At 47.4% G+C, this 27,114-nt stretch overlaps 1 protein-coding gene across 1 annotated transcript in view; it reads right to left on the bottom strand.

The window, feature by feature from the left end:
- ptpn23a (protein tyrosine phosphatase, non-receptor type 23, a) overlaps nt 1-26,831 on the bottom strand; it is a 66,684-nt gene extending 39,853 nt beyond the window's left edge. Inside the window, exons 1-8 of the mRNA XM_055666128.1 lie at nt 26,722-26,831; nt 14,923-14,997; nt 11,179-11,306; nt 9,623-9,699; nt 7,373-7,422; nt 5,727-5,858; nt 3,855-3,935; nt 2,058-2,189 (exon numbers count right to left, since the gene is read on the bottom strand). Of these exons, the coding sequence (XP_055522103.1) occupies nt 2,058-2,189; nt 3,855-3,935; nt 5,727-5,858; nt 7,373-7,422; nt 9,623-9,699; nt 11,179-11,306; nt 14,923-14,997; nt 26,722-26,805 (759 nt within the window). The 5' untranslated portion in view covers nt 26,806-26,831. The remainder of the gene's footprint in view (nt 1-2,057; nt 2,190-3,854; nt 3,936-5,726; nt 5,859-7,372; nt 7,423-9,622; nt 9,700-11,178; nt 11,307-14,922; nt 14,998-26,721) is intronic.
- Nucleotides 26,832-27,114: the final 283 nt, after the last annotated feature.

The raw sequence follows: 27,114 nt of genomic DNA, 5'->3' as shown, positions 1-27,114 counted from the left end.
GATCCCTGGGATGGCGGGACTGTCAAAGGAGGAAAGATTGAAAAGACTAGGCTTGTATTCACTGGAGTTTAGAAGGATGAGTGGGAATCTTATAGAAACATATACAATTATAAAAGGACTGGACAAGCTAGATGCAGGAAAAATGCTCCCAATGTTGGGCGAGTCCAGAACCAGGGACCACAGTCTTAGAATAAAGGGGAGGTCATTTAAGACTGAGATGAGAAAAAACTTTTTCACCCAGAGAGTTGTGAACCTGTTGAATTCTCTGCCACAGAGGGCAGTGGAGGCCAATTCACTGGATGGATTTAAGAGAGAGTTAGATTGAGCTCTCATAGATTGGGGCTAGCGGAATCAAGGGATATGGGGAGAAGGCAGGCACGGGTTATTGATTGGGGACGATCAGCCATGATCACAATGAATGGCGGTGCTGGCTCGATGGGCCAAATGGCCTCCTCCTGCAACTATTTTCTATGTTTCGATGTTTCTAAACGTTTGTGCTGCTGGGTTGTAAACTGCCCTCATTCCACTGAAGGAGATGGTTTGTTAGCACATGTTAAGTTACTATTGTCAACGGTAGTTTTTTCCAAAATAAATCATCCCATTTCATTTAATTAAACAAATTTACATTTCCCAAATAACTATGTTTAGTTTAGATTATTGTCACGGGTACCGAGGTAATAATAATAATAATAACTTTATTTATAAAGCACATTAAACAACTGCAGTTGCCACAAAGTGCTGTACATGAGAACTCATGGACAAGAAGTTATTACAAACCATTAAAAACCGTAAAACAAAGGGCTATAAAACAGTAAAAATTAAAAGACATTAAAAGCACTAAAAACAGGAGCAATGTCTCAGCCAGTGTCGAAAGCCAGAGAATAAAAATGAGTTTTTAGGGTGGATATGAAGATGGACGGACAGTGAGGGGGCCTGTCTGATGTGCAACGGCAAGGTGTTCCAGAGTGCTGGAGCAGCAACAGAAAAGGCTCTATCCCCTCTGAGCTTCCGCTTAGACCTTGGTACCTCAAGGAGCAGCTGATCAGCTGACCTGAGGCACCGGGCAGGAGCGTATGGGTGGAGCAGCTCAGAGAGGTAAGGCGGGGCGAGGTACAGTGAAAAGCTCTTGTTGCGTGCTAACCAGTCAGCAGAAAGACAATAGATGATTACACTCGAGCCATTTACAGTGTACAGATACAGGATAAGGGAATATCGTTTAGTGCAAGGTGAAGCCAGCAAGGAGAGTCCGAGGGTCAACAAAGAGGATCATAGTTAAGGCAGAGAAGGTGAATCTGTGGGATTCTTTGCCACAGACGGCTGCGGAGACCACAAGTCAATGGATATTTTTAAGGCAGAGGTAGATAGATTCTTGATTAGTGCGGGTGTCAGAGGTTATGGGAAGAAGGCAGGAGAATGGGGTTAGGAGGGAGAGATAGATCAGCCATGATTGAGTGGCGGAGTAGACTTGATGGGCCGAGTGGCCTAATTCTGCTCCTATTCCTTATGACCTTAAAGTAAGAAATGTTGCTGTTGGAATAGAGACTTAAGCCCCTGTCCCACGATGCGAGTTCCACCCATGAGCTCTCCCGAGTTAAAAAAAAAAAATCAAACTCGTGGTACCTCATCACGAGTATTTTTTTACTCTTGGAAATTTTTCACACTGTTAAAAAATATTAAAACAACGAAAAAACGTCACGAGTTTCTGCGTTTCCCAAGTACCTGCCATTAGCGTTACGAGCTGCTAAGAGACGCCCCAAGCTCCAACGTACCCACTACGCACTTACCACAAGTTTGATTTTTTTTTTTTTAAACTTGGGAGAGCTCTTGGGAAAATTCGCATCGTGGGACAGGGGCTATAATAGTGTGGAGATTTCTTCTGTAGCTAGCACATGAACAGTGCCTGTGTTGGAAGCATCTAAATGTATAGATCGTCACCATTAAGTTCAGATATGTGGATCACTGGCCCAGTTACCTGATCAATAGGCCGTCACCATGTATTGGAAAAATGCAGCTTGAAATGCAGAGTTGAATTATTTTCCACACACACTGCGACTTACATGTGCAACGGCTGCATAGTAATAGATCTTCATCTGTATCAGCTTCTTCCAGTCTTTCTGGAATTTTCCTATCAGCGAAGCTGTCTCGGAGTTCTCCAGAGCACGGCAAGCCTCCTTATAATAGTCCACCACCTGGCAAGACAGCACAGCGTGAATATCCACCAGCTTTCTGCCTCACCCGCTGCATGTAAAACTAACGCTAAATCCACCAAGCACAACAGCTCAATAATGACAAGGTGGTCACAGTCAACGGGAGCTTTCTGGGACACGGGGAGACAAACTCCATCCACGTGCTGATTAAATAGATGGACTGAGTTTGAATAGTTATCCCCTCACGGTCACGGGTTGAAGCAAAACAACATCAGTCGATCAGGTAGGAGTGTGCGTGTGTGTGTGAGTGCGAGTGTGTGTGTGCGCGCGCGCACGTGAGTGCGTGTCTATGTGTGTGCGCGTGCGTCTGTGAGTGTGTGTGTGTGTCTGTGAGTGTGTGTGTGTGTCTGAGAGTGTGTGCATGTGTGTCAGAGTGTGTGCATGTGTGTTAGATTGTGTGTGTGTGTGTGTGTGTGTGTGTGTGTGTGTGTCTGTGAGTGTGTCTGTGTCTGCGTGTGTATGTGCAAGTGTGTGTGTGTCTCTCAGTGTGTGTGTGCACGCATGTGCATGCGAGTGTGTGTGTTTGAGTGTTTGTCCGTGAGTGTGTCTGTTAGTGTGTGTGTCTGTGTCTGAGTGTGTATGTGCGAGTGTGTGTGTGTGTCCGTGTCCGTGTGTGTGTGTGTCCGTGTGTCCGTGTGTGTGTGTGTCCGTGTGTGTGTGTGTGTGAGTGTGTGTGTGTGTGTGTGTGTGCGTGTGTGTGTGTGTGTGTGTGTGTGTGTGTGTCCGTGTGTGTGCGTGCGTGTGCGTTCAGTTTAGTTTATCGTCACGTGCACTGAGGTACAGTGAAAAGCTTTTGTTGTGTGCCAGCCAGTCAGCTGAAAGACAATATGTGATTGCAATTGAACCATCTACAGTGTAAAGATACAGGATAAAGGGAAAGAATGTGAACAACGTTTAATGTGAGATATACACCAAATAAAGTTAGGCCAAGGCTCTCTAATGAGGTAGATATTAGTTCAGGACCGCTCTCCAGTTGTTGGTAGGATGATTCAGTTGCCTGATAACAGCTAGGAAGAAATTGTCCCCAAATCTGGAGGTGTGCGGTTTTTTTTAAGGAATAACTTACATTAATGTTTGGAGACACTAAGAACACCATATGCTACTTTACAAAAAAAGACACTGGTCAGGATTTGTGGAACGTCTCTGTAACTCCAGCATTTCTGGAGAACACGGACAGGTGTGGAAAAGAGTTTCCACTCTAACGTCACCTATCCATGTTCTCCACAGATGCTGCCTGACCCGCTGAGTTACTCCAGCACTCTGTGAAACGTCACCTATCCACGTTCTCCACAGATGCTGCCTGACCCGCTGAGTTACTCCAGCACTCTGTGAAACGTCACCTATCCACGTTCTCCACAGATGCTGCCTGACCCGCCGAGTTACTCGAGCACTCTGTGATACTTCACCTATCCACTTTCTCCACATATGCTTCCTGACCCGCTGAGTTACTCCTGCATCTTGTGAATTTACATTAACCTATCCATGGTTAACGTTAAATAAGTCCTATCAAAAATATTCTGAAATCAAGATTAGAGATTTTCAGCTTTGATAGATATGGGATAAGCAAGCAATGATTGAAGTAAGTGCACATGAGAATTGGATTGAATGTTTTTAACAGGATATTAATAGTGTACTTGTCACACTTACCTGAGCACTTATTCTTGCTACTAGAAAACTTTTTCTATTGTCCAGCATAGATTTTTCCAACAGACACTCCTGTGCTTGTCCCTAAATGCAAAGATAGCAGTCTGAGATTAAAAATAACATTTGATACCAATTTAAAAAATCTGCATGAGCAATTTAGGAATCAGACAATAGACAATAGACAATAGGTGCAGGAGTAGGCCATTCGGCCCTTCGAGCCAGCAGCGCCATTCAATGTGATCATGGCTGATTATCCACAATCAGTACCCCGTTCCTGCCTTCTCCCCATATCCCCTGACTCCACTATCTTTAAGAGATCTATCGAGCTCTCTCTTGATAGTATCCAGGGAACCGGCCTCCACCGCCCTCTGAGGCAGAGAATTCCACAGACTCATAACTCTCTGTGAGATAAAGTGTTTCCTCATCTCCGTTCTAAATGGCTTACTCCTTAGTTCTGACATTGTTGGCCGGTGTGGGCGAGTTGGGTTCCACACTGTATCACTCTCTGACTATGTCTTCCGAAATCCCATACCAAGACCAGTCTTACCAAGACTTGTTTTGGTGATCGCTGGTCGGCCCGGACGGTGGGCCGAAGGGCCGGTTTACGCGCTGTATTTCCAAACTAAATAAATGAAACTAGTACGGGTGTGAAGGGTTATGGGGAGAAAGCAGGAGAATGGGGTTAGGAGGGAGAGATAGATCAGCCATGATTGAATGGCGGAGTAGACTAGATGGGCCGAATGGACTAATGCTGCTCCGATCACTTTTAAAAAAAATATATATATTTTTATTAAAAGCATATGTACAAATAGTAATAAATGACAAATTGGTTACAGAATTCTTACATAGCTTCAAGTTTTTTTTTAAAGAAAAGAAATAAAGACAGTAAGAGATTTGAGAAACTATAAACTAATAGGAAGAAAGTAATAATAATAATAATAATAATAACTTTATTTGTTAAGCACCTTAAAAAACAACCAAAGCTGACCAAAGTGCTGTACAGAAAAAGAAAATAAGCAAGACATCATAAAACAGGCAGAACAACAGAACATACAGCTAACATGAGACGCATAAATTACATACGAAAATCCAAACAATAGATTAAAAGACATAAAACACGAGTACGAACAACGCAGCAAAACCAAGCAAATAAAGTTAATAAACAATTCAACACCTCACTGGTCTACAAAGGCCATGAAAAATAGATATGTCTTCAGGAGTGAGAGATAAAACAGCTAGAGAATGGGGCCTGTTTAACGTGCAGGGGCAAATCATTCCACAATGCTCGGCTCCGACACTTTTAAAGGCACGGTCCCCTCTGAGCTTCCGCTTATTTTTGGCTCAATCAGGAGCAGCTGATCATCTGACCTGAGAGAGCGGGAGGGTGTATAAGGGTGAAGAAGCTCAGATAGGTAGGACGGGGCAAGACCATTTAGGGAAAGTAAGAAAGAAAGATTATAAATATAAAGATTGTGGAGATAGATCCAGGAGATATTGAGTATAGAAACAGCATCCCTCTTCCCATCAGAACTGCCCCCTCCATCGACTCTTTTAAGTCAAGACTTAATACTCATCTTTACTCCCAAGCCTTTCTTGACATCCTCTGAGGGAGGGCGATATGTATGTATTTATGTATGTACTTAATCTATGAACCATTGTTGTATAATGTTAGTTCCTCCACCAATACCAAGCACTTTGGCCAATAAGAGTTGTTTTTCAAATGTGCTGTAGAAACAAAAGTGACTTGACTTGACTTGTTCATCCAACCCTAAACTCAAGTTTGTGACTTTAATTTTGTGTTAAACCAGTTTACTTTGTTAAAAATTCAATAAATGGAGACCCATATGCTCGGACCACTTATGAAGGTGAACTCACCAGCATGAGGTTGATGTTGAGGTTGAGGATCTGGTGGCTCATGTCGACACTGAACGAGTGACTGAAGTGATCACACAAGTAGGTAAAAGCTCCCGCCGAACACTGGAAGTGCGTACAGGAAACCTTCATGCCCTGCAAATGGCCAGCGGAAATCAATCATTGTATGTGTAGTCCACCATCAACTGGACTCCGACAACTTCCATTCATTTTCCACACACACACACACACACACACACTACATCTACTCGTGCCCAAGGAGAGCAGCACTGTCCCATTCCCTGCACTGCTCTCAAATTCCAATTATAATAGGCAACCTTTTAAACAGATTTTGACCTTTGAAATTGTGCACACTTTCCAATTTCTTATCGTCAATAACAATACATTCTCAAAACATTAATATACAAATGTATGAACACTAATAAATCTGCCACGGGCAATGATGGTCCAATTCTACACGGCCATCGTAGAGTCTGTCCTCACCTTCTCCATCATGGTTTGGTTTGGCTCAGCCACCAAGCACGACACCTGGAGGCTGCAGCGAATCGTCCGATCAGCAGAGAAGGTTATTGGCTGCAACCTTCCCTCCATTGACGAATGGTACACTGCAAGGGCCAGGAAGCGAGCGGGTAAGATCATCTCTGACCCCTCTCACCCTGGCCACAAACTCTTTGAATCGCTTCCCTCTGGAAGGCAACTCCGGACTGTCAAAGCTGCCACAGCCAGGCATAAAAACAGGTGTTTTTTCCACGAGTAGTTACTCTATTCGCCATCAAACAAGCTCTGAACAATAACAGCCTATTACACTTTATCTGTTATATATATATATGGTCTATGGACTATAGACACACTGAACTTTATCTCCTGTTCTGTACTATGTTTACATATTCTGTTGTGCTGCAGCAAAGCAAGAATTTCATTGTCCTATCTGGGACACATGACAATAAACTCTCTTGACTCTTGATATGTTTGCAAGGGTCCCCGTCACGGTTTATCCCGAACAGCTCCGTCACAGAGGACCCTGTGATTTACGGACTGTTCCCAGGGACACATTCAGAGACTGACATCGAGTGCTGCTGGAAGGTCATCAACTCGGTGAAAGACGCCCTTTGGTCTGCCCGAGCGTTGTTGACCACCCAGCAGAGCGAGATGTCCATCGGGGAATGTTGCCGACTGGCCCGCTGCAGACTGCAGGAGTACGTACAGTGCTGAGAGACACACTGAAGCTCGGTGCAGCCAACGCCAAGGCTCGGTGGGGGAGGGCCACAGTCTAGGGTCCTTCCGCTGCTGGACATGGGGGGGCAGTGTGGTGGAGACGCCCCTCAAAATAAGGGAAGGGATTCCACGCCGGTGGGCCACATGAGTGGCAAGGGTGGGGGATAAATTTGTGTAATTTATGTAAACTGTATTGTATGTATGTACAGCCTCCGAAAATGTCGGATGGAGTTTTGTGAGGATCATGTATTGGATATATTTATTTCTCAAATAAAGTCTATTTTGAAATTTAAAAAAAACCTTTGTCATAGTGCAACTTCCACATTGTTCTGCACAGCTATCTTAGTCATGCAGCGTCCACATCTGCAGTGGGCCTAAAAGGCAGAATCTTTACAGCTAGTCTGTTTCACAATTCATGGTTTGTACCCCCCTACCTCCTCAGTCACTCTGTTATCCACGGCTCCAAGCATCGAGTGAAGGGCTCCTGGAAGCAAAATAAATCATAACCAGTTCAGTGTCTTAGGTAGACAAAATGCTGGATGCATCAGACCCTCAGATCAAAGGACACTTCAACATCTAATCTAACTTTTTAAATTCTTATAAATACGTCTCAAACTCCAACGAAGGTAGACAAAAATGCTGGAGAAACTCAGCGGGTGAGGCAGCATATATGGAGCGAAGGAATAGGTGACGTTTCGGGTCGAGATCCTTCCTCAAACTGATGTGGGTCCGGGGCAGCGGGGGAAGGGGGGGGGGGGGGGGGGGGGGGGGGGGGGGGGGGGGAGAAAGAGCGGGGAGGAGAGTGTGGGGAGGCGGAGACAGTGGGCTGTGGGGAGAGCTGGGAAGGGGAGGGGAAAGAGGGAGAAAGCAGGGACTACCTGAAATTGGAGGTCAATGTTCATACAATGTTCATATTTCTCAATTTACAGAAGCCAATTAACCTACAAACCTGTATGTTTTTTCCAGTGCGGGAGGAAACCGGATCACCTGGGGAAAACGCACGTGGTCACGGGGAGAAAGTGCAAACTCTGTACAGACAGCGCCCGTAGTCAGGATCGGAGCCGGGTCTCCAGTGTTGTAACTCTACCGCCGCGCCACCCACTAATTGACCTATATCCTGCCGTACACTTGAGACAGCCTTAGTAAATTCTCTTCCGTCAGGGATGACGCCACAGTGAGGAATGTTGTTTGATCACATCTAACAGCCAGATTATATTACCTTGCACCTAGTTTATCTGCTGGAATGTACTAAGCGTAACACCCCCTAAACACAAGATGATTCAAAAGAAAACTTTACAATCAACATTGTGAGTCAAGGGAGGCACAGCGGTAGAGTTGCTGCTTCACAGGTAGAGTTGCTGCTTCACAGCGCCAGAGACCCGGGTGCAATCCTGATTACGGGTGCTGTCTGTACGGAGTTTGTACGTTCCCCCCCGTAACCACGTGGGTTTTCTCAGAGATCTTCGGTTTCCTCCCACATTCCAAAGACATACAGGTTTGTAGGTTAATTGGCTTGGTATAAGTGTAAATTGTCCCTAGTGTGTGTGTAGGATAGTGTTAGTGGGCGGGGATTGCTGGTCACTGCGGATTCGGTGGGCCGAAGGGCCTGTTTCCACGCTGTACCTCTAAACCAGGGGTGGGCAACCTTGTTCTGCATAAAGGCCAGGACGCATGTCTGTGAGAGGATGGTGGGCCACATCTATCACGTGTACACATGGATCCCGCCCCTTCATGGATGCCACCCAGAGCACTGGCCCCTAGTTACGGGTGCTCACCAACATGGCGCCCCTAGTTACGGGCGCTCACCAACATGATGTCCCTAGTTACGGGTGCTCACCAACATGGTGTCCCTAGTTACGGGCGCTTACCAACATGGCGTCCTCAGTTACGGGCGCTCACCAACATGGCGTCCCTAGTTACGGGCGCTCACCAACATGGTGTCCCTAGTTACGGGTGCTCACCAACATGGCGTCCCTAGTTACGGGTGCTCACCAACATGGCGTCCCTAGTTACGGGCTCTTACCAACATGGCGTCCTTAGTTACGGGCACTCGTCCCAGCTCACCAACATGGCGTCCCTAGTTACGGGCGCTCACCAACATGGCGCCCCTAATTACGGGCGCTCACCAACATGGCGCACCTACGGACCATTGCCTTGGCTCTGTCCTGAAGGCGGTGGCTCAAATACGCACACTCACCCGTCCCCGGCCCATTGACAACCCCGATCCTGACAGTGAAGCCCAGACACGGGAGGTGCGTGGCCGTGCCGGCGGCTTTGCGCAGGATGCGGTACAGCCAGAGCTCGGCGCTCGGCCCCACTCCGGCGCTCGGCGTCTCGGCCTTGCGGCCGAATGGCCTACTCCTGCACCTATGGTCTACTGACCTGCGTGGGTTTCTCCAAGATTCTCGGTTTCCTCCCGCACTTCAAAGATGTACAGGTATGTAAGTTAATTAGCTGGGTGTATGTGTAAATGGTCGCTGGTGCGTGTAGGATATTGTTGGCGTGCAAGGATAACAGAGGGGGAGAAGCTGATCCCGAGTCTGGTGGTGTGCACTTTCAAGCTTCTGTACCTTCTGTCGGATGGGAGAGTGCGCTGGGCGGTGCGGACCCGATACTTCCGCGCGGTACCTCTAAAACTAAACTAAATCGCTGTGCAAAATCTTTCCAGTACAGTGGCTACTTACCTAGATTATAGAGAATGCAGGCCTGTTCATAGCAGATCTCATCCACGGTTACTGCTTTGCCGGAAAAGATCTCAGTCCTGGAATTTCAACAAGCACATCAGGAAGTCAGTACCTATACTTACTCGCCTACATTGCAAACATGGGCAGAACACAAAACGCACACAAACTGTGCAGGAAATATCAAATATTAGAGGACACAGCTTTAAGATGAGAGGGTCAAAGTTTAAACGAGATGTCCAGGGGCAAGTTCTTTATTTATACACACAGGCACACGCACACACACACACACAGGCACACGCAGACACACACTGAAGGACATAGACACACACACACACATACATGAACGGACACAGGCACACGCCTACACACACACACATGGACGGACACAGACACACACTGACACGCACACAGACGGACACACAGAGATACAAAGCAGACACACACAGACGCACGCACGCAAGGATTGACACACACACACACACACAGACACGCACACACACAAATATAAACGCACAGACACGCACGCACGCACGGACACACACACACACATAAACACACACAGGGTGGTGGGTGCCTGGAACGGGCTGCCAGGGGTGGCAATGGAGGTAGATACGATAGTGGCGTTTAAGAGACTTTTAGACAGGCACATGGGAATAGAGGGATATGGATCATGCGCAAGCAGATGAGATTAGTTTAACTTGGGATCATGTTTGGCACGGAAATTGTGGGCCGAAGGGCCTGTTCCTGTGCTATAATGTACTGTCATATCGATACGACAGAACTTCTATTGATCCCAGGAAGGAAATAGACAACAGGTGCTGGAGTAGGCCATTCGCCCCTTCGAGCCAGCACCGCCATTCAATGTGATCATGGCTGCTCATCCCCAATCAGTATCCCGTTCCTGCCTTCTCCCCATATCCCCTGACTCCGCTATCTTTAAGTGCCCTATCTAGCTCTCTCTTGAAAGTATCCAGAGATCCGGCCTCCACCGCCCTCTGAGGCAGAGAATTCCACAGACTCACCACTCTCTGTGTGAAAAAGCGATTCCTCGTCTCCGTTCTAAACGGATTATTAACTTATTCTTAAACTGTGTGTGTGGCCCCTGGTTCTGGACTCTCCCAACATCGGGAACATGTTTCCTACCTCTAGCGTGTTCAAACCCTTAATAATCTTATATGTTTCAAGTGACTGTCCTCTGGAGAGAAGGAATGAGTAACGTTATGTTGTCTGAAGAAGGGTCTCAACCCGAAACGTCACCCATTCCTTCCCTCCAGAGATGCTGCCTGTCCCGCTGAGTTACTCTGGCATTTTGTGTCTGTCTTCGCCCTTGCAGCTTAGTTTATTGTCAAGTGTGCCGTGTGAAAAAGTGTTTTTCCTCATCTCCGTTCTAAATGGCTTACCCCTTATTCTTAAATCGATCTGCCAACTGTCATAAAACACAAGATAAATGAAGCATGAAATTAAAGTGAGGAGTGGAAAGGATTGGGGATGGGGGGGGGAACAAAAGAAAGACGAAGCAAAACAAAAACCCAGCACTGGGCAAAGCTTGTTCTCACCATGTAACTGGGACCGCTGCCTCCTCTCCTGACCCCATGGGGACACGACTCTGCAGATAGTGAAGCTGGCCAAAGTACTTCCTCAATGTGCTGCATCCTTCAAAGTCTCTCGTTACATTGACAGCGCTCTGTAACATTTAACACACGCCAAATCACGACAGACCTACGAATGCTTTCACATTACATTTCTTTTACCTCAAGAGTCTCCTAGAAACGTCAAATCAAGATTCAAGCGAGTTTATTGAAATGTGTCCCTGATATGACAATGACATTCTTGCTTTGCTTCAGCACAACAGAACATAGTAGGCATGACTACAGAACAGATCAGTGTGTCCCAAGCCTTTCCTGACGTCCTCTGAGCGAGGGCTATTTGTACATATGTATGTAGCTTGCTTGTGTATACTATTCTTATAACAAATGTAAAGCACTTTGATCAACGAGAGTTGTTTTTTAAATGTGCTATATAAATAAATAAATGTGACATATACCATAATATAAATATATACACACATGAATAAATAACCAGATAAAGTGCAAATAAACAGATTATGGTTATTAATGTTCATAGTTTTGTCCGAGCCGAGAGTTTAATAGCCTGATGGCTGTGGGGAAGTAGCTATTCCTGAACCTGGTCGTTGCAGTCTTCAGGCTCCTGTACCTTCTACCTGAAGGTAGCGGGGAGATGAGTGTGTGGCCAGGATGGTGTGGGTCTTTGATGATACTGCCAGCCTTTTTGAGGCAGCGACTGCGATAAATCCCCTCGATGGTAGGGAGGTCAGAGCCGATGATGGACTGGGCAGTATTTACTGCTTTTTGTAGTCTTTTCCGCTCCAGGGCGCTCAAGTTTCTGAACCAAGCCACGATGCAACCGGTCAGCATGCTCTCTACTGTGCACCTGTAGAAGTTAGAGAGAGTCCTCCTGGACAAACCGACTCTCCGTAATCTTCTCAGGAAATAGAGGCGCTGATGTGCTTTCTTAATAATTGCATTAGTGTTCTCAGACCAGGAGGGATCTTCAGAGATGTGCACGCCCAGGAATTTGAAGTTCTTGACCCTTTCAACCATCGACCCGCTGATATAAACAGGACTGTGGGTCCCCATCCTCCTCCTTCCAAAGTCTACGTGGTAAGAAGTACCAGCTGGAGGCAAGCCTGTAAACTCATGAAAATTAGCAGGAAATGGCATTTCCTCATCCTTCACTCCATAGATGCTGCCTCACCCGCTGTGTTTCTCCAGCATTTTTGTCTATCGAATATTTGACATCCTACTGATAAGCAGGGCAACCAGAACTGCACATAATATTCCAAATGCGGTCCTACCAACATTTTAGTTTCGTTCGAAGGTCGACACAAAATGCTGGAATAACTGAGCGGGACAGGCAACATCTCTAGAGAGAAAGAATGGGTGACGTTTCAGGACGATACCCTTCTTCAGTTTCGAAGGATGAGGGGGCGGATCTTTTAGAAACATATAAAATTATAAAAAGACTGGACAAACTATATGCAGGAAAAATGTTCCCAATGTTGGGCGAGTCCAGAACCAGGGGCCAGTCTTGGAATAAAGGGGAGGTCATTTAAGACTGAGATTGGAAAAAACCGTTTTCACCCAAAGAGTTGTGAATTTATGTAATTCCCTGCCACAGAGGGCAGTGGAGGCCAAATCACTGGATGGATTTAAGAGAGAGTTAAATAGAGCTCTAGGGGCTAGCGGAGTAAAGGGGTATGGGGAGAAGGCGGGTACGGGTTATTGATAGGGGACGATCAGCCATGATCACAATGAATAACGGTGTCTGCTCGAAGGGCCGAATGGCCTCCTCCTGCACCTATTTTCTATGTTTCTATGACCTGAAACGTCACCCATTCCTTCGCACCAGAGATGCTGTCTGTCCCGCTGAGTTACTACAGCTTTTTTTGTCTATCTTCGGTTTAAACCAGCATCTGCAGTTCCTTCCTACACATCTTAGAGTCATCGAGTGATACAGTGCGGAAACAGGCCCTTCGGCCCAACTCGCCCGCACCGGCCAACAATGTCCCAGCTACCCTAGTTTAGTTTACAGATATAGTGGAAACAGGCCCTTCGGCCCACCGAGTTTGTGCTGACCAGCGATCACCCGTACACTAGCACTATCCAACACACTAGGGATAATTTACAATTTTTCACCAAAGCCAATTAACCGACAAACCTGTGGGTCTTTGGAGTGGTGGAGGAAACCCATGTGGACACAGGAAGAACGTGGGCAGCACGGTGGCGCAGCTGGAGAGTTACTGCCTTACAACGAATGCAGCGCTGAAGACTCGGGTTCGATCCCGACTACGGGTGCTGTCTGTACGAAGTTTGTACGTTCTCCCCGTGACCTGCGTGGATTTTCTCCGAGATCTTCGGTTTCCTCCCACACTCCAAAGAAGTACATGTTTGCAGGTTAATTGGCTTGGTGTAAATGTAAAAATTGTCCCTAGTGTGTGTAGTGTGTGTAGGGTAGTGTTAGTGTGCAGGGATCGCTGGTCGGCGCGGACCCGGTGAGCCGAAGGGCCTGCTGCCTCCGCGCTGTATCTCTGGACTAAACTAAACGTGCAAACTCCGTATAGACAGCACCCGTAGTCAGGATCAAAGCCAGGTCTCTGGCGCTGTGAAGCAGCAACTCTACCACTGCGCCACCGTGCCACCCTAGACAATAATGGCTTTCAGCAAAATGAAGAACTTGGGTCTGACCGTCACAGTACATTAAGTTGATGCAAAGCAAGTAACCGAAAATGTGTCATCGAAAATGTGCTGCCCGTTACATTTTGTCATTTTAATTACTTTAAAGTTTTAAAAAAACTCGCCCTTCCAGGTGGACAGAAAAAAAATAAACTCTCTCAAAAAATGTTTCCCATTAAATCATGGGAGTTTTGGAATGAAACAGCCAAAGACAACTATTAAAGAAGGAACTGCAGATATTGGAACAATCAAAGGTAGACAAAAATGCTGGAGAAACTCAGCGGGTGAGGCAGCGTTTATGTAGCGAAGGAATAGGGTTGAGTCTCTGCTTCAGACTTAAAGGAATAGAAACATAGAAAATAGGTACAGGGTGAGGCCATTCAGCCCTTCGAGCCAGCATTCATTGCGATCATGGCTGATCGTCCCCAATCAATAACCCGTGTCTGCCTTCTCCCCATATCCCTTGACTCCACTAGCCCCTAGAGCTCTATCTAACTCTCTCTTAAATCCATCCAGTGATTTGGCCTCCACTGCCCTCTGTGGCAGGGAATTCCACACATTTTTTTCACAACTCTCTGGGTGAAAAAGTTTTTCCTCACCTCAGTCTTAATTCCCCTTTATTCTAAGACTGTGGCCCCTGGTTCTGGACTCGCCCAACATTGGGAACATTTTTTCTGCATCTATCTTGTCCAGCCCTTTCAAATGTTATATGTTTCTATAAGATTCCCCCTCATCCTTCTAAACTCCAGTGAATACAAGCCTAGTCTTTTCAATCTTTCCTCATATGGCAGTCCCGCCAGCCCAGGGATCAATCTCGTGAACCTACGCTGCACTGCCTCAATCACAAGGATGTCCTTCCTCAAATTCGGAGACCAAAACTGGACACAATACTCCAGATGTGGTCTCACCAGATCCCCACCCCCACATCAGTCTGAAGAAGGGTCTCGACCCCAAACGTCACCTATTCCTTCGCTCCATAGATGCTGCCTTACCTGCTGAGTTTCTCGTAGCATTTTTGTCTACCAAAGACAATTGTTAGGCACCCACCTGTCTGAGCTGATCGAGTTTCCTCAGTTCCTCACTGTAGTTGTCTGGATTTTCACCATAGTGCTTCAAAATGTACTGGAAAAAACACAAAATAAAATCAGGACCGCAAAATAATTTCCCACAAAATGTTCCTCTCTTATTTAAACCACTTTAAACAGAGAAAATAGACAATAGACGCAGGAGTAGGCCATCCGGCCCTTCAAGCCAGCTCCGCCATTCAATGTGATCATGGCTGATCATCCACAATCAGTACCCCGTTCCTGCCTTCTCCCCATATCCACTGACTCCGCTATCTTTAAGAGCCCTATCTAACTCACTCTTGAAAGCATCCAGAGAACCGGCCTCCACCGCCCTCTGAGCCAGAGAATTCCACAGACTCACCACACTCTCTGTGTGAAAAAGTGTTTCCTCGTCTCCGTTCTAAATGGCTTACCCCTTATTCTTAAACTGTGGCCCCTGGTTCTGAACTCCCCCAACATCGGGAACATGTTTCCTGCCTCTAGCGTGTCCAAACCCTTAACAATCTTATATGCTTCAATAAGATTCCCTCTCATCCTTCTAAACTCCAGGGTGTACAAGCCCAGCTGCTCCATTCTCTCAGCATATGACAGCCCCGCCATCCCGGGAATTAACCTTGTGAACCTACGCTGCATTCTGAAAGCATTACAAGTTTTTGTATGATTTATATGATTCATATATTATCAAGTGAAATTTTCATGTTATTGCTGACAATGTTTGTTTAGGGTCAGAGGTCAAATACGGCTGGTCACGTGTGTGGCCTCACACGGAAGCATTTTTCTTTCATGACTCAGTTTTATCTTACCAACTCTGTGAATTTTACAAAAGCTAGAATGTTCATATCTTTGGCAGACGTGCATTATAGTTCTGCGGGTACGAAAATAGCAATGAAGAAGGTTAATCTCTTACAAGGTTTTATTTCCAGTGACGGCGCCTGGTCACGTGTGTGACGCGGCCGGTTCACTTTCCAAAGAATGGCCCAGACGCTGGTTTACACCAAAGATAAAACGCAAAATGCCGGAGTAACTCAGCGGGACAGGCGGCGTCTGCGGAGAGAAGGAAGGGGAGACATTTCGGGCCGAGACCCTTCTGCAGTCTGAAGAAGGATCTCGACCCCGAAACGTCACCCCTTTCCCTCTCTCTACAGATGCCGCCTGTCCGGCTGAGTTACTCCAGCATTTTGCTGTCTGACCTGTTGAATAATGTTCTCGGGGGAGGGGGTCAGGCAGCATCTGTGAAGGAAATTTGATGGGTAATGTTTCAGGCCGGGACCCTCCTTCAGACTGATTGTCGTGGGGGGTGGAAGATGAAAGGGAGGGATGGGGCAGGACTAGCTCTGGGATGTCATTATCAGAGCACGGTCAAACAGCAGTAATTATTCGAGTCATAGAGTGATACAGCGTCTTCATCTCTCCTCTCCTGTCTGACAGTGAATCCGAGATTCCAAACAAACTCAGGATAGACAATAGACAATAGGTGAAGGAGTAGGCCATTTGGCCCTTCGAGCCAGCATCACCATTCAATGTGATCATGACTGATCATCCCCAACCTTGTAAACCTACGCTGCACTCCCTCAATAGCGAGAATGTCCTTCCTCAAATTAGGGGACCAAAGCTGCACACAATACTCCAGGTGTGGTCTCACTGGGGCTCGGTACAACTGCAGAAGGACCTCCTTGCTCCTATATTCGATTCCTCTTGTTATAAAGGCCAACATGCCATTCGCTTTCTGCACTGCCTGCTGTACCTGCATGCTTACTTTCATAGACCGAGATAAAAACTCATAGACATAGATAAAAACTCATTACCCCTCCAATTCTTTCAATTGCTTTAAAGACTGTTTTTTTTCCTGTCTTCCTGATTAAAATCTCAGTTTAGTTTATTGTCACGTGCACCGTTTTGTTGCGTTACAATCGAGCCATTCACAGTGTACAGATACAGGATAAAGGAAATAACATTTAGTGCAAGGTAAAGCCAGCAAAGTCCGATCAAGGATAGTCCAAGGGTCACCAATGAGGTAGATAGTAGCTCAGGACAGCTCTCTGGTTGTGGTAGGATTCAGTTGCCTGATAACAGCTGGGAAGAAACTGCCCGCGACTTTTCACTGCAGTCTGCACTTTCCTCTGCGCCATCTTGATTAGTACAGGTGTTTCTTGATTAGTGCGGGTATCAGAGGTTATGGGGAGAAGACAATAGACAATAGGCGCAGGAGTCGGCTATTCAGCCCTTCGAGCCAGCACCGGCATTCAATGTGATCATGGCTGATCATCCCCAATCAGTACCCCATTCCTGCCTTCTCCCCATATCCCCTGACTCCGCTATCTTTAAGAGCCCTCTCTTGAAAGCATCCAGAGAACCGGCCTCCACCGCCCTCTGAGGCAGAGAATTTCACAGGCTCACCACTCTCTGTGAGAAAAAGTGTTTCCTCGTCTCCGTTCTAAATGGATTACCCTTTATTCTTAAAAAGTGGCGAAGGTTTTCTGTTTTACCCATGTGTATGTGCTTTTGGCTTTCAGGGGAAAAAAATGTACAAAGGGAAAAGACCATCACACAGCACACAACATTTACCAAATAATGAAAGGCCTGGATAGAGTGGATGGGGAGAGGATGTTTCCACTAGTGGGAGAGACTAGGACCAGAGGTCACAGCCTCAGAAGTACATGCCTACTATGTTCTGTTGCGCTGAAGCAAAGCAAGAATTTCATTGCACTATCAGGGAACGACAATAAACTCACTTGAACTTAAACTTGAGAACGTTCCTTCAGGAAGGAGATGAGGAGGAATCTCTTTAGTCAGAGGGTGGTGAATCTGTGGAATTCATTGCCACAGAAAGCTGTGGAGGCCAAGTCAGTGGATATTTTTAAGGCAGAGATGGATAGATTCTCAATTAGTGCGGGTGTCAGGGGTTATGGGGAGAAGGCAGGAGAATGGGGTTAGGAGGGAGAGATAGATCGGCCATGATTGAATGGCGGAGTAGACTTGATGCCGAATGGCCTGAGTCTTCTCCTACGACATTATGACTATCAACCACACACAATTCTTCAACCATTGGGACAGGATCTTCCCGTACGATCAAGACATCGCCGTAATAAGCAACGCTTCCCTTTCCTGGATTCCGATTATCGTGCAGAGAAAGTGTGTACATTTGTAAATATGTTTTTAAAAACTGCTCGTATGAATGCGCTGGGATTTTGGAAATCTGCAAAGTAAATTATTGGCGGAACTAGTGTGTGAAAGGAAGCGATAATTGCTTTACTTTCACACAAAACGCTATTGTATAAGATGTTTAAGAAGGAACTGCAGATGCTGGAAAATCGAAGGTAGACATAAAATGCTGGAGAAACTGTCCCGAAACGTTGCCCATTTCCTTCGCTCCTTAGGTGCTGCCTCACCCGCTGTTTCTCCAGCATTTTTGTCTACCTATTATATAAGATATTTGTTTCTATCCTGGGTACACAAAAATGCTGGAGAAACTCAGCAGGTGCAGCTATCCTGTGCTGAAAAAACAATCTGTTTTTGAGTCAACAGATTTTGGCCCATATAACCATATAACAATTACAGCACGGAAACAGGCCATCTCTGCCCTTCTAGTCCGTGCCAAACATTTATTCTCCCCTAGTCCCATCTACCTGCACTCACACCATAACCCTCCATTCCTTTCCCGTCCATATACCTATCCAATTTATTTTTAAATGATAAAATCGAACCTGCCTCCACCACTTCCACTGGAAGCTCATTCCACACAGCTACCACTCTCTGAGTAAAGATGTTCCCCCTCATGTTACCCCTAAACTTTTGTCCCTTAACTCTCAAATCATGTCCTCTTGTTTGAATCTTCCCTACTCTCAATGGAAAAAGTTTATCCACGTCAACTCTGTCTATCCCTCTCACAATGGAATTTTTTTTAAAGTTATCTTTTGTCTTCAACTGTTCTTGAAGATATTAAATATGAGATCCCTCACCTGACCAATACTTTTAGCATTAGATAACATAATTAGTAGATTGATTCAGGGAACTGAACCATCCCACCACAACCAGAGAGCAGTGCTGGACTGTTTAAGAAGGAACTGCAGATGCTGGAAAATCGAAGGTACACAGAAAAGCTGGAGAAACTCAGCGGGTGCAGCAGCATCTATGGAGCGAAGGAAATAGGCAACATTTCGGGCCAAAACCCTTCTTCAGACTGAACTACTATCTACCTCATTGGTGACCCTCGGACTATCCTTGATCAGTCTGAAGAAGGGTTTCGACCCGAAACGTCACCCATTCCTTCCCTCCAGAGATGCTGCCGGTCCCGCTGAGTTACTCCGGCATTTTGTGTCTATCTTGATCGGACTTTGCTGGCTTTACCTTGCACTAAACGTTATTCCCTCATCATGTATCTATACACTGTAAATGTCTCAATTGTCTCAAAAAGGGGATCTCATTGAAACATATAAGACACACTAGACGCTTGGACACACTAGAGGCAGGAAACATGTTCCCTATGTTGGGGGTGTCCAGAACCAGGGGCCACAGTTTAAGAATAAGGAGTAAGCCATTTAGAACGGAGACGAGGAAACACTTTTTCTCACAGAAAGTGGTGAGTGTGGAATTCTCTGCCTCAGAGGGCTGTGGAGGTAGGTTCTCTGGATACTTTCAAGAGAGCGCTAGATAGGGCTCTTAAAAATAGCGGAGTCAGGGGATACGCGGAGAAGGCAGGAACGGGATACTGATTGGGGATGATCAGCCATGATCACATTGAATGATGGTGCTGGCTGGAAGGGCCAAATGGCCTACTCCTGCACCTGTTGTCTATTTATTGTCTATTGTAATCATGTGTTGTGTTTCCGCTGACTGGTTAGCACGCAACAAAAGCTTTTCACTGTACCTCGGTATGCGCGACAATAAACTGAACTGAAACTAATTTTTTTAATTTTCCAAGCAACGTTAATGCTCATGACATAATCTTAAATCTTCACACCAGTGAGTCACAAACAACAGCCAGCCATGAGTACAATCTGAAGGGTCCTGACCCAAAACATCGCCTGTCCATTCCCTCTCCACATGTTTAGTTCCGCCAGCATTCTACGTTTTGCTCAAGATCTTCTGCAGACTTTTGTGTGCCGAAAGTACAATCTATGTTACTCATCTACCGTATCCGCTGTTCCCCTGACAGTCTTTCCAGGTGAGGCAGAGGTTCACTTGTACCTCCTCCAACCTCACTACTGTATCCACTTGTTCCAGGTGTGGACTCCGATGTATCGACGAGACCAAGCGCAGGCTCGGCGATCGTTTCACTGAGCACCTCCGCTCAGTCCGCCTTAACCTACCTGAATGGCTTAGACCTTATCACTTTAACTCCCCCTCCCATTCCCAATCTGACCTTTCCGTCCTAGGCCTCCTCCACTGTCAGAGTGAGGCCCAGCGCAAATTGGAGGAACAGCACCTCGTATTTTGCTTGGGCAGTTTACACCCCAGTGGTATGAACATTGACTTCTCTAACTTCAAATAGCCCTTGCTTTCCCTGTCTACCCCCCTCCCCCTTCCCAGTTCTGCCACCAGTCTCCGACTACATTTTATCTCTGTACCGCCCACTCCCCCGACATCAGTGAGAAGAAGGGTCTCGACCCGAAACGTCGCCCGTTCCTTCTCAGACTGAGAGTCTGGGGAGGGGGCTACAAGGGGGAGATAGAGATATGCAGCCAGCACCGGGTCATGATCAGAAGCCAGAGGTCTGAGGCGTGCTGGAACACTACCCGTCAGTCGGGCAAGTGCCTCTACAAACACACAGCTGGCAACATCTGGAGCCACGCACCCTGCTTGACCGACACGCCGCCCGTCACTGACCGACCGGCCAGCATACCACGTGTTACATGCACCACACTTACTCATCAAGACAAATTTCACTTGCACCACTTCCAACCTCATCGACTGCATCCGCTGGTCCGGATGTGTGGACTCTTATGGATCGGCGAGACCAAGCGCAGGCTCGGCGATCGGTTCGCTGAACACCTCCGCTCAGTCCTACCTGATCTCCCGGTTACTAAACACTTTAACTGCCGCTCCCATTCCCACACTGACCTTTCTGTCCTGGGCCTCCTCGATTGTCAGAGTGAGGCCCGGTGCAAATTGGAGGAACAGCACCTCGTATTTCACTTGGGCAGCTTACACCCCAGCGGTATGAACATGGACTTCTATAACCTCAAGTAACCCTTGCTTTCCCTCACTCTCCAATATACAATAGACAATAGGTGCAGGAGTAGGCCCTTCGGCCCTTCGAGCCATTCAATGTGATCATGGCTGATCATCCCCAATCAGTACCCCGTTCCTGCCTTCTCCCCATATCCCCTGACTCCGCTATCTTTAAGAGCCCTACCTAGCTCTCTCTTGAAAGTATCCAGAGAACTGGCCTCCACCGCCCTCTGAGGCAGAGAATTCCACAGACTCACCACTCTCTGTGAGAAAAAGTGTTTCCTCGTCTCTGTTTTAAATGGCTTACCCCTTATTCTTAAACTGTGGCCCCTGTACCTCTTCCATGCAGCCTTCTTACCCCAGTTTTATGTCACTGGGGCACGGCCACTACAATTCAAGAACCAGAGGACATAGGTTTAAGGTGAGGACTGAACAATTTAAAAGGAATCTGAGGGGTTACGATTTCCACACAGGTGGGCGTATGGAACAAGCTGCCGGAGGAGGTAGTTGAAGCTGGGACTATCCCAACGTTTATAAAACAGTTAGACAGGTACATGGCTAGGACAGGTTTGGAGTGATATGGAACAAGTGCTGGCAGGTGGGAACTAGTGTAGCTGGGACATATTGACCGGTGTGGACAAGTTGGGCCAAAGGGCATGTTTCCACACTCTATGACTCGATGCAGACTCGAGTTCAAAATTCAACTAACCAGAACTCATGTGCCATTTAAAATTTGCTGAAAACTGTGCTCTTTAGAAACATTCACAATCGAAACGTCTCAAAGCTTTCACAAACCACAGGAACAATGACATAATGTCATCCACGACTATGCAGAATAGTTAGTTAACCGGTTAGCACGCAATAAAAGCTTTTCACTGTACCTCGGTGCAGATGACAATAAACTAAACGATACATTATAAGCTCTCACACGGTTGTCCCAAGTCAGTTTGTTTACATTTCCTGCGGCAACCAACATCACATATCAGTCACATCATATCCAGAAGGATGGAAACTAGGTTTAACTAGGCATCAGACCCTCAGTTCTGATCAAAGGACACTTCAACATCTAATCTAACTTTTACAATTCTTATAAATACGTCTCAAACTCCAACAAAGGTAGACAAAAATGCTGGAGAAACTCAGCGGGTGAGGCAGCATCTATGGAGCGAAGGCATAGGTGACGTTTCGGGTTGAGGCCCTTCTTCAGACTGATGTGGAGGTGGGGGGGGGGGGGGGGGGGAGGTGGGGAAGAAAGGAAGAGGCGGAGATAGTGGGCTTTGGGGGAGCTGGGAAGGGGAGGGGAAGGAGGGAGAAAGCAGGGACTACCTGAATTTGGAGAAGTCAATGTTCATACTGCTGGGGTGTAAACTACCCAAGCAAAATATGAGGTGCTGCTCCTCCAATTTACGGTGGGACTCACTCTGGCCATGGAGGAGGCCCAGGACAGAAAGGTCGGATTCGGAATGGGAGGGGGAGTTGAAGTGCTGAGCCACCGGGAGATCAGGTTGGTTATTGCGAACTGAGCGGAGGTGTTGGGTGATGCGATCGCCAAGCCTGCGCTTCAAACGACAACAGTTTTCTCCAATTCCAACCACTACAGCAATCTAGGTTCTCAAAATGCAATGTACCATTCAACGATTGAAGACATTTATTGGTTTGAGCAATCGAGGCTCCAGGATGGAGGTCCAGGATCCAGGACATCTCGGAAGGGCTGCCTGGCATCCTCAAGGGGGAGGGGGTGCATGTTGGCACAAATGGCAAAAGCAGGAAAAGGGAAGAGAATATGGGATGTTAGGCAAATATGGGATGTTAGGCAAAAGGGTAAAAAGCAGTAAGTGTAAGCAACTGCAGATGTTGGTTTAAATCGAAGGTAGACACAAAATGGACATCTCTAACTTCAGATAGCCCTTGCTTTCCCTCTCTCTCCATCCCCTTCCCAGTTCTCCCACTAGTCTTACTGTCTCCGACTACTCTTTGTCTTTGTCCCGCCCCCACCCCCCTGAGATCCGTCTCTCCAGAGATGCTGCCTCACCCACGGAGTTACTCCAGCATTTTCTGTCTACCTAGTGTAAAAAGCAGGACTGCCATAGTATTAATCTCCACATTACTTCCCGTGCCATGTGCTGGTGAGGGTAGAACAGGAAACATAGAAACATAGTAAACAGATGCAGGCAGAGGCCATTCGGCCCTTCGAGCCAGCACCGCCAATCAATATGATCATGGCTGATCATCCAAAATCAGTACCCTGTTCCTGCTTTCTCCCCATATCCCTAAGATCTAAATCTAACTCTCTCGTGAAAACATCCAGTGAATTGGCCTCCACTGCCTTCTGTGGCAGAGAATTCCACAGGCAAAGGATAGGCCCGGTGAATAAGTAAGTAAGTAGGTTTATTGGCCAAGTATTCACATACAAGGAATGTGCCTTGGTGCACCGCCCACAAGTAACAACATGACATTCAGTGACAGTTAGGAATGACTCAGAAAACACTAAACATTAATAATAATAAAACATTAATGATAAAACATGATACATAACTCCATCTTCTTCTTGCGTATGGTGTGCACAGCCTAAAGTTGTGGGACAACTTGTTCTATTTGATCTTATTTGATCGTACAAATGAGCAGTTGGTACAGCGGGCAGGGATTCAGAGTTTTGGACCACGGGGATCTCTTCTGGGGGCAGGTGACCTGTACAAGAATGATGGGTTGCACCTGAGTTGGAGGAGGACCAATAACCTGGCAGGCAGGTCTGCTAGTGCTACATGGGTGGGTTTAAAGTAGTTCGGCGGGGGGGGGCTGGGCTAATGAAAGAAAGAGGCAGGTGAGAGGCTGATAGTCTGTGTGGATCAAAGATCCAATAGCAAGCAAGATAGATCATTCGACGAAAAAGAGGTAGTACGGTCATGGGTAATTTTCGGCCCCATTTCCGTAACCGGTTTTCGTCTCCGCACTAGTATCCTATGGGATCTTTGGCGCGGAGACGGAAGCCGGTTACGGAAACATCTTCGTAAAAATAAAAGTTATTTGGGAAAAAATCTCCTCATTTTCAGAATTTTTATTTATTAACACAAACTGTTCCCCCGCAACGTTGATTAAACTGCGAGTCGGGTCGGGTCTGGTTACTGAAATGGACCGCTCCGTTGTGTACTACACATCATTTAGAAGGAGTGGTCTACCTTGCTCCGCTATAGGATCTTTGGTGTGGATGGTGATGAAAGAAAGTTCAGCAGACACAATAGGCAGGAGCATGGCAGGGAACGGGAAAGGTCTGTTGGTCTGAATTGCATTTATTTCAATGCAAGGGGGCGGATGAGTAAAGGTGTGGATAGGTGAGAGACTGAACAGCAAGAGTCTCTGATCCATATACCTAGGAATGAGCAGCAAAATTCACTGGATGTTTTCACGAGAGAGAGTTATATATATGTGTAGGAAGGAACTGCAGATGCTGATTGAAACCGAGGATAGGCACAAAATGCTGGAGTAACCCAGCGGGACAGGCAGCATCTCTGGAGAGAAGGAATGGGTGACGTTTCGGGTCATGAAGAAGGGACTCGACCCGAAACGTCACCCATTCCTTCTCTCCAGATATGCTGCCTGTCCCGCTGAGTTACTCCAGCTTTTTGCATCTATTGAGAGTTAGATTTAGCTCTTAGGGCTGATGGAATCAAGGGATATGGGGAGAAAGCAGGAACGGGATACTGATCCTGGATGATCAGCCATGATCACTTTGAATGGCGATGCTGGCTCCAAGGTCTAAATGGCCTACTCCTGCACCTAGTTTCTATGTTTCGAAGTCTTTAGAGGGTCAGGATTGTGTATAAAATCATGAGGGGATAGATAGGGTGAACGCACAGAAACTTTTACCCAGGTTAGAGGAATCAAGAACCAGAGGATATAGGTTTAAGCCGAGAGGGGATAAAATTAATAGGGACCTGAGGGGCAACTTTTTCACATAGTATGGGTGTATGGAACGAGCTGCCGGAGGAGGTAGTTGAGGCTGGGACTATATCAACATTTAAATGACATTTGGACAGGTCCAGGACAGGTTTAGAGGGATCTCTGTGTCTATCTTAGTCTCTCTTTTTGTGCCCCTCGCTCTCTCTCTCTGTCTGATCGCTGACTGCCTCTGATCACTCTATACTCTCTCTGATTGTCTGTCTGTTTCTGATATATCTCTCCGTCTGGCTCGAAGGGCCAAATGGCTTCCTCCTGCACCTATTTTCTGTTTTATATCTCTGATCCCTCTCGGCCTGTCTGTCTCTCCCTCCCCCGTCTGTCCGATCTCTCTGACTGCTTGCGCCCCTCTCCTATCTCCCCTCCTCCATCCCCTTCCCTCTCCTCCCTCCATTTCTCCCCCCCCATCTGTCCCCTCGCAACTCTGATCTCTGTGTTTGCCTCCCTCTCTCCCCTTATCCTCCTCCCCTCTCTGCTCTTTCTTCTCCCCCTCCCCCCAATCTCTGCCCCTCACCTCTTCCCCACCCTCCTACTCTCCACCTCTCCCCTCATCTCTTCCCCACCCCCCATCTTCCCATCCTCCCCCCATGCTCCCTTCTACCTCCCCTCTACCTCCCACCTCTCCCCCTCATCCCTTCCCCTCCATCCTCCCCTCCCCTTCTCTCCTCAACCTCCCCCTCTCCCTTTCCTCCCCATCACTGACCCTCCTCCCTCACCCCCATCCTACCCTATTCTATAGTGCTGTGTCTTTTTTATTTATTTCTTTTATATGGATGTATGGCAATCTGATTTCATTTCTGTAAAGCACTTTGGCTTCCATGTGATTTGATTTAAAAGTGCTATATAAATAAAAATTACTTACTTACCCTCTACCCCATCCTCCCCCCTCCTCCGCTCTCCCCACCTCCCTCTCTCCCCTCATCCTCCCTTCTACAGGATACTGAGTTGGATGATCAGCCATAATCACATTGAATGGCGGTGCAGGCTCGAAGGGCCGAATGACCTACTCCTGCACCTATTGTCTATGTTTACCTCTCCCCCCTCCCTCTCCCCACTTCCCCTTTCTCTCTGCACCCACTCTCCCCCTCTCTTCCCCCCACCCTCTCCCCTCCCCTCATCCACCCTCCTCTCCTCTCATCCTCCCTTCTACCTCTCCTAACTCACTCTTCCACCCTCCTCATCTCTCACTCTTCCCCCTCTCCCTTTTCTATCTCCTTTCTCTCCCCCATCCACTCACCCTCTCTCCGCTCCCCTCATCTTCTCTTCTACCTCTCCCCCCCTCTCGACCTCTTCCCCCTCTCCCCTCCTTCTCTCTCTCTCTCTCCCTCTCCTTTCTCTCTCTCCTCTCACCTCCCCTTCTCTCTCTCCTCTTTCTCCTTCTCTCTCTCCTTTCTCTCCCCTCCCCTTCTCCCTCTCCTCTTTCTCTCTCCCCTCATCCTGCCACCTCTCCACTCTCACCCCTTCTCTCTCTCTCTCCCCTCACCTTCCCCCTCTCTGTCTCTCTCCCCTCATCCACTCACCCCTTCCCTATCTCCTCTTTCTCTCCCTCCTCTCCCATTCTTTCTTCTCTTTCTCTCCTCACCTCCTCCTCTCCCCCCCCCCCCGTGTCCCCGTGTGCCCCAGCCCCCGTGTGTCCCCCCCCGCGTGTGCCCACCTGTGTGACGGCGGGGGTGAAGGGGAAATCTCCGGCCTCCTTCAGGTCGAGCCAGATCATGGGCATCCGCGGCACGGCCTCCATCTTGGACACGGCCCGGCCCCGCCCACCGGAAACCCGCGCCTGCCTGCCTGCCCGCCCGCGGCATTCTGGGAGTTGTGGTCCAACCACCCATCCCCCAATGGCTGCAGGGCTCAGCACTCACCTGTACAGGTGGTCATTGGTGTGGTGCTCACCTGTACAGGTGGTCATTGGTGTGGTGCTCACCTGTACAGGTAACTAGCGGTGCATGGTACACCTGTACAAGTTTCCAGCGGTGCATGGTACACCTGTACAGGTGCCCAGTGGTGCAGCATACACCTGTACAGGTGCCCAGTGGTGCAGCATACACGT

The sequence above is a fragment of the Leucoraja erinacea genome, unplaced genomic scaffold, assembly GCF_028641065.1.
Source record: "Leucoraja erinacea ecotype New England unplaced genomic scaffold, Leri_hhj_1 Leri_195S, whole genome shotgun sequence".
NCBI classification, from domain to species: domain Eukaryota; kingdom Metazoa; phylum Chordata; class Chondrichthyes; order Rajiformes; family Rajidae; genus Leucoraja; species Leucoraja erinaceus.
This window is presented reverse-complemented; position numbering and strand designations above follow the sequence as displayed.